A 9,955-nucleotide genomic window follows, 5' to 3' on the forward strand; every position below is an offset into this window, starting at 1 on the left:
ACCTGTTCCCAGTCTAGGTTAAAAACCTTTAAATTATCTTCTGCCATACAGGATCAACTGTCTGGCTGTGTATTGAGTCTATGGGTCCCTGTGTGACGAGTCTATGGGTCTCTATGTGGTGAGTCTATGGGTATCTGCGTGACGAGTCTACTTGTCTCTATGTATGTACAAACGTAGGTTGAACTTATTTAGCAGCGTATCGTAACAATCTAGACGATTTAAACGTTGTACAGCTCCACTGGTGGAAGCGTCGTGAGACAACCGAATGGAAGTAGACAAGTGATTGGACCGAACCCAGGCACGTGGGGGGGGAGGGCCGGCTGTGACGTCACGACCTACGCCAGAGCCCTGCTGACCACGACGCTGACCACGCCCAGCAGGGCCAGGGTCACGTGAGCTGCGCCCAGCTGGCGAGGAGCCGCGTTGAAGTTGCAGCCATCCCATTGGCAGCACGTGATAATCGCGTGTCCGTTGGAGATGACGTCCATTATGTCGAGGGCTTTGCATTCGGCCATGTTGTAGCACTTCTTGGTGATAAAGAAGGCTGGGCAGAAGAGAAAGCACGCGCGTCTCATTGTAAGTAAAAAAGATATAATTAAAAACACGTGAAAATATATTTGTTTTTGTTATTTTACCAGGTGCAAGCCCCGCTGAGCTGCAATGTAGCCCTTTTTCATAAGTGACCTCTAAGTGTGTGTTGAACTTCTTTCGTGCCGTATGTAGCCATCCGTTCTAATATGTGGGTGTCTGTACGTCTCTATGGGTGTGTGTGGGTCTCTGTATGTGTATGTTGAACTTCTTTCGCACCGTATGTAGCCATTCGTTGTAATCTGTGGGTCTCTGTAGTTCTTTATGGGTGTGTGTGGGTCTATGTATGTGTATGTTGAACTTCTTTCGTGCCGTATGTAGCCATCCGTTCTAATCTGTGGGTGTCTGTACGTCTCTATGGTGGTGTGTGGGTCTCTGTATGTGTATGTTGAACTTCTTTCGCACCGGATGTAGCCATTCATTGTAATCTGTGGGTTTCTGTAGGTCTTTATGGGCGTATGTGGGTCTCTGTATATGTTTGTGTGTATGTGTGTTGAACTTCTTTCGCACCGTATGTAGCCATTCGTTGTAATCTGTGGGTCTCTGTAGTTCTTTATGGGTGTGTGTGGGTCTCTGTATATGTATATGTGTGTATGTTTAAATTCCTTCGCACCGTACATCTGTAGAGGTGTAATTGTGTATGGGCGCGGATGGCTAACAAACACAAGGGGCGTGGTTAGGGCCGTACACAGAGGAGGTGCTCACACCGACGTCCGCACCTGCATCCCCCACGGGCCCCTCCCGGGGGCCGAGTACTATAAAAGGTGGTGAGCCGGATTTCTCGAGGTCGGAGTATCAGCTTTAACCAGCGAAGACTGAAGACCAGCTAGCATAGGCCCCCGGGAGGGGCCCGTGGGCCGACCAGGGCAAGCCGGTGGCGTGGCCCCGAGAGCCCAGACTCAGGGTGCCGGGATCCCAGCTTGACCAGGGCTGGGATAGGTAGCCTCCCTTAGCTCCGTAGTGGAGGACTTGGGCTTAGGTTAGCGGGGTTAGATGTTGTGTCTCCCTGTTAGCTGAGTAAAGGGGACGTTAACCCCTTAAGTACTATGTGTACCCGCTACTGTACACAAGTTGGTGTTAATAAATAAGTGTGCCTCCGATCCCGTCGTCAAGCCTCCTGAATACTTACTACACATCGACCACCGTGCTAATTGCAGGTGCATGGGGAAGGAAAACAAACTAAAACACAATAATCTGTTTAAGAAATTAGTGTCAATTTAGATGAACATTTAAAAGTGAATAGCTCCCAGTTGCTTCCTATTATTGGAAGGAAGAGCGTTCCAGATGGCCGCTGAACCAGCGCATCTGAAAGCGCCGTGCGATGATGCAGTGGCCACCTTTGTTCGACAGCCAGCCAAAAAGCCGCTACCACAAACGGTGGCTGATATTGTCACCATTATCATCGCGTGAAAATGTATAGCAGCAGCCGAATACTCAGAACGCCATAACGTCAATTCTAAAATGTGGAGGGGGAAAAACCGGAGGACCCCCGAGAAATATCAACACATTGGGGACGAGTCTCTGATTGGGATGCAGAAACCCATGAACTCATCACGTAAATAAACCCATAGACTCATCAGACACAGAAACCCCATAGACTAAAATTTTATTTAAAACTTTCGTGACTGCAGGAATTCATATTTTTTGGTTCTTTCGGTAAAGTCACATAGATATAAAACAACAAAATAAAAAATGTTAAGTAAAAAAAAGCTCACGACGTGTTGATCACAACACAAGCAGTCATCATCACGTGGAGAGAAAAGGGGGGCAAGCCTTCAACTGCAACTGTTTATAAAGGCTTGAAATGGGCATAGCCCAAGTGTCAGAAGGAGTGGTGACAAGTGCTGCGGCGCAGCATAAACGAACGAGCTCGTGCATAGCGGCAAGCTCAGCTGGCCGCTCAGCAGCATGGGTGGGGGCAGCCAATGCTAATTTTCTCTCCGCCTGATGACGACTGCTCAATCAATTTCGTGTAAGCCAGCTGCATTAAAATTATGATCAGCTACGGCAGAAGTATTGGTCCCACCGTGTTTCAAATATGCCTTATGTTCACGAACACGGTCCGAGACATGTCGCTTATTTTCCCCAATGTAACTGCTGCCGCAGATACAATTTAGTTTGTAGACACCGGGATATTATGTCAGGAATCTTGTCCTTCACAGATGGGATCAGATCACGGATTTTATGTACCGTGTTCAATCGGACCTTGATCTTGTGTTTGTTCATGATTTTGGAAATCCTTTTGGTTACCCGTGCTATGTATGGGAAGGTGATGGTTTTGATTGGATCTTCAGATGATTCCTTCCTCACGGTTGGGGTGATGGCTTTGCGGATTGTGGAGTCAGAATATTAATTCGCCTTGGGAGCTTTGTGTACTTGTTTGAGTTCACTGGTTAGGTGTTCATAGTTGGAAATACATGAAAGAAGACGGTTATAAACTCAGCAATCATTGGAAAAATGTCATCAACCACTTTTGGGCATGACTTCATTGGTAATTTCTTGTCAACCTCCACTGTCAGAAATGTGGATGTGTGGAGCGAGGTGCAATGCCTGGCCCCCATCTCTACCCCCTCTCTCCCCCTATCTCTCCCCCCTCTCTCTCCCCCTAGCTCTGCCCCCCTTTCTCTTCCCCTTTGTCTTATCCTGCATTAGCATTGGCTGCCCCTGCCCATGCTGCTGACACACTTGGACTGCGCCACTCAGCACCAGCTCGTCCATTCATGCTGCCCCACAGCACTTGTCCCCACTCCTTCTGACACTTGGGCTACGCCAATTTCAAGCCTTTATAAACAGTTTCAGTTGGAGGCTTGCCCCCCTTTTCTCTCCGTCTGATGACGACCGCTTGTGTAGCGATCGAAACGTTGTGAGTTTTATTTTTATTTATTTTGTTGTTTTCCATCTACGTGACTTTAACGAAAGAACCAGAGAATATGAACCCCATAGACTCACCACACAGAGACCCATAGACTCACCATACATATACCCCATAGACTCATCACACAGGGATCGATAGACTCATCACCGCACAGAGACCCATAGACTCTTCACATAGAGAGAGGCATCGACTCACCATACAAATATCCACAGACTCACCACACAGAGACCCCATAGACTCATCACACACAGAGACCCATAGACTCGCCACACCAGAGACCCCATAGACTCAAAACACAGTGAGGGCGGACATGCGTCTTGCGAGTGCATTATGCGCCTGGGACTCACTGCTGAACGCAAGGAGTCCACCCCCAACCCGCGCTTTGCGAGAATAAACGACGCACTTACTGGAGCCCTCGTAGGCGACTATTGACCCGCAGGCGTTATGCGAGCTGTCGGAACACTGAATTGGGCCGCCCTCGTTGCACACCGTATTGTTGGAGGTCGGCCTGCATGAGTAGCATTTGATGCTGTGCCCTGTATATAATCACAGACGCAAGACACAAGAACAATACCGATCATCATCATCATGGCAGACAATCATCATTATCATCACGGCAGACGACCATCATCATCATCATCACGGCAGACGATCATCATCACGGCAGACGATAATCATCATCATGGCAGATGATTATCATCATCACGGCAGACGATAATCATCATAACGGCAGATGATTATCATCATCACGGCAGACGATAATCATCACGGCAAACGATAATCATCATCACGGTAGACGATCATCATCACGGCAGATGATTATCATCATCACGGCAGATGATTATCATCACCAAGGCAGACGATAATCATCATCACGGCAGATCATTATAATCTTCACGGCAGACGATCATCATCATCATAACGCTGCTGCACTACGAACCGGGCGACCCGAGTTAGATTCCCGCTCACGGCCACCAACACCACAGGTGGCGGTTATCTGAAGCGGGACCCTAGGGCCTCCTCCCACGAGGTCGACTCATTCTCAAATGGGTAACCTGATGCAATGGTGGTGTAGAGGAAACATCGCCACTGAGGAGACAAGGGTGGCCGGGCGTGGTGCTGGCCAACCACCGCCTCGTGTGTCAATGCCGGGCTTCGTAGGCACTGCTACTCGCTAATAGCGCTTGCCTCAACAGTCTGTTCAGGCGAAACGGAGGATGTTTGACTTTGTACGGGATATGTGCAGGGTTTATGTAGGAGTCTCGTGAAGGATGCTCCCACTTTGGTAGTTGGAGGCAGTCGCCCATTGACAACAATGGAGGGCAGGTGGAGCGACGCTTACAACGACGAGCAGAGTGCCGGGCAGATAAAACGCAGCTGGTTAACACAGTTGGGGGGCACAGGTGGTGCATCTGTACAGTCATCTCAGTCAGTCAACGCATGTTTAGTGACATTGAATGAGATTGGTAGACAATGGAATTAGGGGTAGCAGCCCGTTCTACTAGTTGGACCCGTGGGCCACGCCCAGAGCGTTCTGGGGGATCCAGAAGGGTGCGTGGCCGAGGGCGGAGCCTGGCCACGTTGGGGAGACTAAAAGGTGAGCTCCGACTCACAGTCGGGGCTGCTGCCATCGGGAATGGAACTCATCATGCTGCTGTCGTCGTGGTCTTCGCCTATTCAAGCTGTGGTTCTAGAAGCATGTTGGCTGTCCCGACCCAGCTACTAGTGTCTCTTAATTAGTACACTACACATGTCACCTGCATGGTCTGTCCTGTGACCTCCCACTGCACCTAGCCTGGCACAGCAGTCAACACATGGCACATGCAGGGTCTGTCCCCGTGACCTCCTCCTCATGCACATAGCCTGGCACAGTAGTCAACCCATGGCACCTGCTGGGTCTGTCCCGTGACCTTCCCATGCATCTAGCCTGGCACAGCAGTCAACCCATGGCCCATACAGTGTCTGTCCCGTGACCTCCTGCAACTAGTCTGGCACAGCAGTCAACCCACAGCACCTGCTGGGTCTGACCCGTGACCTCCCCATGCATCTAGCCTGGCACAGCAGTCAACCCATGGCCCATGCAGTGTCTGTCCCATGACCTCCTCCTGCAACTAGTCTGGCACAGCAGTCAACCCACAGCACCTGCTGGGTCTGACCCGAGACCTCCAGTCAGCAAGCCTTTGACACTTCACGTGATAGCCGTCAAAGTGCACCTAGCCTGGCACAGACCGCCATTACCGCCATTTAGTGGCATTAGCGAACACTGAGCTACACACGTGTAGTGTCGTGAATACAGCCACAGTGCTGGAGGACTGCCGGGTGCCCCGATTGGACGAGTTAAGGGCACGTGGCTGGAAGTTGTGTCTCGATTGGAGGAGTTAAGGACACGTGGCCAGAAGTGGGGGCGCCGTCCTTGATACAGCAAGGGGTAGGGCCGGGGCCAACGGATAAAAGGGGAGCCCGTTTCGGCGATCAAGCTAAAACACACGCGCGCATAGTGAACGGCCTAGGACAAGTTAGCCACACTTAGCAACAGAATCCGGTGTACAGTGAATTGTTTTCAAGTTCAAGTTCATTTATTAGGTATAGCCCTGTGAGCCATTCGGCTCTTGAATCGGGTGCAACCGCAACAAACAAAAAACAAAAACATGAACAAAAAACATCTTAAAGTGAATATGTGACTAAGTGCAATCAGAAAATCCAAGAAAAGACAGCTAAATATTGCAGAAAAAAACACCGTACACCAACGCTGTGTGCAAAAATCCCAGTGGGATGCAAGTCAAACAACAACAACAACAACCATGAGACAACTTAGATTAAGGCCATCAGTCTAACTCTGTACTACAACAAACAAACATGGCTAAACCAATACACTAAACACGTTGCCTATTACAACGGTGTGTGTGTGCCTCAGTCGACATACACGACACACGTAGCCTCAGTGGCGCCTTACCCCTGGTACAATGAAAAAATATAGTGAGTGAAGTTAATATGACAAAATGTAAAAATAAAAACGGACCGAGAAACCGCGGAGTCAAGACGAAACACAATTGATGAATGTTTCAACGCTTCGACTTGCAGTCTTTAACGAAAATATAAGTCCTATACTTAATTTCAAGAGGTAATGCGAGCGTGCATACACAGAACCAAATAAGTCCAACACACAGGGTGTACCGAAACTAAATACCCCGAAAAATGTTAACGTCAAATAACTGTGTCGATATTGGAGATACTTGCGACAACGTCGATGTAAATTATATGCGTTCGATTTACTATATAGTTGTAATTAATATTTATTGGGTACTTTCTGATTCTGATATAATGACAAGTCCGGTCATGTACAGCAGCAGGCATCGTCAGGGTCAGGGATCGAACCCACGTGCTCCTGTATACAAGTCAAAGTGGTTAACATCTCCACGGAGAGAGAGAGACACACACAGAGACTCCAAATATACAGCAGCAGGCATCGTCAGGGTCCGGGATCGAACCCACGACCAGGCGAGGTAGTTAACATCTCCACAGGGAGAGAGACACGCAGAATCCAACGAAACAACAGCAGACATCGTCAGAGTCCAGAATCAAACCCACGACCTCCTGTATACCAGGCGAGGTAGTTAATATCTCCACAGGGAGAGAGACACGCAGAATCCAAATATACAACAGCAGGCATCGTCAGGGTCCAGATCGAACCCACGACCTCCTGTATACCAGACGAGGTAGTTAACATCTCTATGTATTGCAGTATCAGCGTTGCTGTGGTGTGGCAACAACCCCAACTCGCCACGCAAAAGTTTTCACACCTCCGCTTACGAACAGCAACGCCACGAGGAGCAAACCCGGCAGGTGGCAAGTCATGGTTAGAGTCGTGGAGCCTGGCGTTGTGGCGCTTTGGGATGGAAAGTCGGCGAGTTGAGCGAGACAGAGTTACAGTCAGAGAGAGAGAGAGAGATATCCCTGGAGCGGTGACTGCGTCTGCGTAGTGAACTGTGAGACTTTATAAGCCCCAGAGATTAATGAGATCGGGGAAGACACTCCTACAAACTCATTAGCATACCACCTCCAAACAGTTGGAGGTGGTATGCAAATATATTTATCGGAGCTCGTTGCTCAATAGCCGCAAATTTGTCTGGCACACGAAGTGGAGTGTGGTGGGTGCGGTGGGTGGCCATCGCCACGCGCTCACGGCCGCCTTTGTCTCTCCCCACTGCAATCATATACACTCACGAACACCTGCATGCACACACACACCTATACATATACACTCAAGTTTTAAAGTTTTTTCAAGTTTCATTTATTAGGTATAGCCCTGTGAGCCATTCGGCTCTTGAATCGGGTGCAACCGCAACAAACAAAAAACATGAACAAGAAAACATCTTAAAGTGACTATGTGCAAAAAGAAAATCCAAGAAAAGACAGCAAAATATTGCAGAAAAAGCACCGTGCACCAACACTGCAAAAATCCCAGTGGGATGCAAGTCAACAACAACCACAAGACAACTTAGATTAAGGCCATCAGTCTAACTCTGTACTACAACAAACAAACATGACTCACACCTGCATGCACACAAACCTGTACATATACCCACACACACCTGCATGTAAACACACACCTGCATTTACACACACCTGTAAATACACACACCTGCATGTACACACACCTGCATATACACACACACATGCATGTTCACACACGTGTACATATGTAATGCGGGCGTAAGCGACCTTCCGGATGTGACGTCACGGGGAGGCGGAGCCAGGTGACGTGGGTGAAAGGTTGGGGTCCTTAAGTGGGTAAACCGGAAAGAGAAGTCAGTCGGGGTGTGAATGGAGAAGAGTGGGGCCACGCGGGCGAACGAGAGGAGGGGGGCACGGACAGCCAGGAAGGCTGTGTGTCAGAGGCAGCGGTGTGGCTGCAGAGAGTCGCAGGAGCGACGAAGAGAGAGACAGCACGAGGCTGTCAGAGCTGCAGAGAGAGAGATGAGCTGGAGCGGTGAGAGCCAGGGGGGCTGGGAGAGAGTAACAGCAGCAGAGCTGCTGTGGGGGCTACAAGAGCGACAGAGGCCAACAGAGGGGCTGCTGGTGGGGACTGGAGAGACATCGGAGTCAGCACTGTGGGGACTGAGCAAAGAGGAGACAGCCGTGTGGGTAATACAGTACGGACCAAATAAAGGACACTGAGCCAGAGATCGTGGTCAAGTCTTTTATTACACATACAAACACACACACACACGTACATACATACAAGCACCTGTATGTGCACGCACCTGCATATTCTCACACTTGCATGTACGCACACACACACGCATATATACACAATCACACCTGTACATATCCACACACTAAGACAAATACAAAGATGCCTCTATAGTCTTAACATACTGTAGGGGCAAGTGCTGTTAGCGAGCACCTATGAATGCCGGAACGGTACACGAGGGGGTGGGTCGCCAGGTTGATAGCGCACACACTCATACATGCATGAACACACACCTACGTATACACTTATACCTGAATAAACACACACGCCTGCACATACACACACAAACACCTGCAAAAACAGACACACCTGCATGTACACATACCTGTACATATACACACACACCTCTCCATACACACACCTGTACATACACGTACGCCTGTTAATACACACGTACCTACATATACACACCTGCATGTACACACACTCACACTTCCATGTACACACACCTGCATATACACACTCACACTTTCATATACACACACACACACCTGCATATACATGCACAACACACCAACATATACAACAACCGCCATTCGCCACTAAGTGGCGGTGACGTCACCACGACGCTTGTGCCAGGCTATGTGCACCTTGAGGCCACGTGAAGTGTCAAACGCCCGCTGGCAGGAGGTCACGGAGCAGACCCAGGTGCCACGGGTTGACTGACTGAGATGGCTGGCTGATGCACCGCCTGTGCCCCATACTGTGACTACTTGCTGTGCTTTATCCACCCGGCGCTCTGCTCGTTGTGAGCATCGCTCCTCCGCCCTCCGTTGTTGTTGGAGGGCGACTGCCTCCAACTGCCCAGTAGCGTCCTTCACGTGCCTCCTCCACAGAGGCCGATCTTGACACCACTGGTACCAGTCATCGGAAAGTCCACTCAGCTCCACATCCTCCTGTACCACATCACTCCATCTGTTTTCTAGCCCGTACTATGCCCGTTTAGCCCCCTCGATCCAGCCGAACAAAAGCTGTTTGGGCATGCGGTAATTGGGCATGCGGGCTACATGGCCCAGCCAACGCAGCCTTGCCTGCCGAACGAGTTCACCGATGGGACATAGTCCAGGAGGAGTTTGAGGTGCTGCTGCTGAAATTGGAGTGTGCCACTAAGAGATGGGGCCTTACCATCAGCCCCACCAAAACGAAACACCTGCCTGGGTATTTTGTACCATCGGACACTCCCTTCCCACAACTCCCAATCGGTGATGGGGCAGTTGTGGAGAGAGTGGAGAGTTTCC

At 49.8% G+C, this 9,955-nt stretch overlaps 1 protein-coding gene across 1 annotated transcript; it reads right to left on the minus strand.

The window, feature by feature from the left end:
- Positions 1–335: 335 nt before the first annotated feature.
- Positions 336–7,318, minus strand: LOC144952678 (CD59 glycoprotein-like). The gene is made up of 3 exons (XM_078883154.1): positions 7,264–7,318; positions 3,871–3,999; positions 336–544 (listed from the first exon to the last, which is right to left on the minus strand). The coding sequence occupies exons 1-3, from the start codon at positions 7,316–7,318 to the stop codon at positions 336–338; spliced, it is 393 nt and encodes a 130-aa protein (XP_078739280.1).
- Between the last annotated feature and the right edge of the window lie 2,637 nt (positions 7,319–9,955).

This window comes from Lampetra fluviatilis, chromosome 69 (genome assembly GCF_964198595.1).
Source record: "Lampetra fluviatilis chromosome 69, kcLamFluv1.1, whole genome shotgun sequence".
In the NCBI taxonomy this organism is placed as follows: domain Eukaryota; kingdom Metazoa; phylum Chordata; class Hyperoartia; order Petromyzontiformes; family Petromyzontidae; genus Lampetra; species Lampetra fluviatilis.

Excerpts from the sequence above, each read along its gene's own strand:
- LOC144952678 (XM_078883154.1), bottom strand. The coding sequence starts at position 7,318 with ATGACTTGCCACCTGCCGGGTTTGCTCCTCGTGGCGTTGCTGTTCGTA. Across the intron at positions 4,000-7,263 it reads GTTGCTGTTCGTAAGCGGAG|GGCACAGCATCAAATGCTAC; the intron begins GTGTGAAAACTT and ends GATTATATACAG. Across the intron at positions 545-3,870 it reads AGTCGCCTACGAGGGCTCCA|CCTTCTTTATCACCAAGAAG; the intron begins GTAAGTGCGTCG and ends TCTTCTGCCCAG.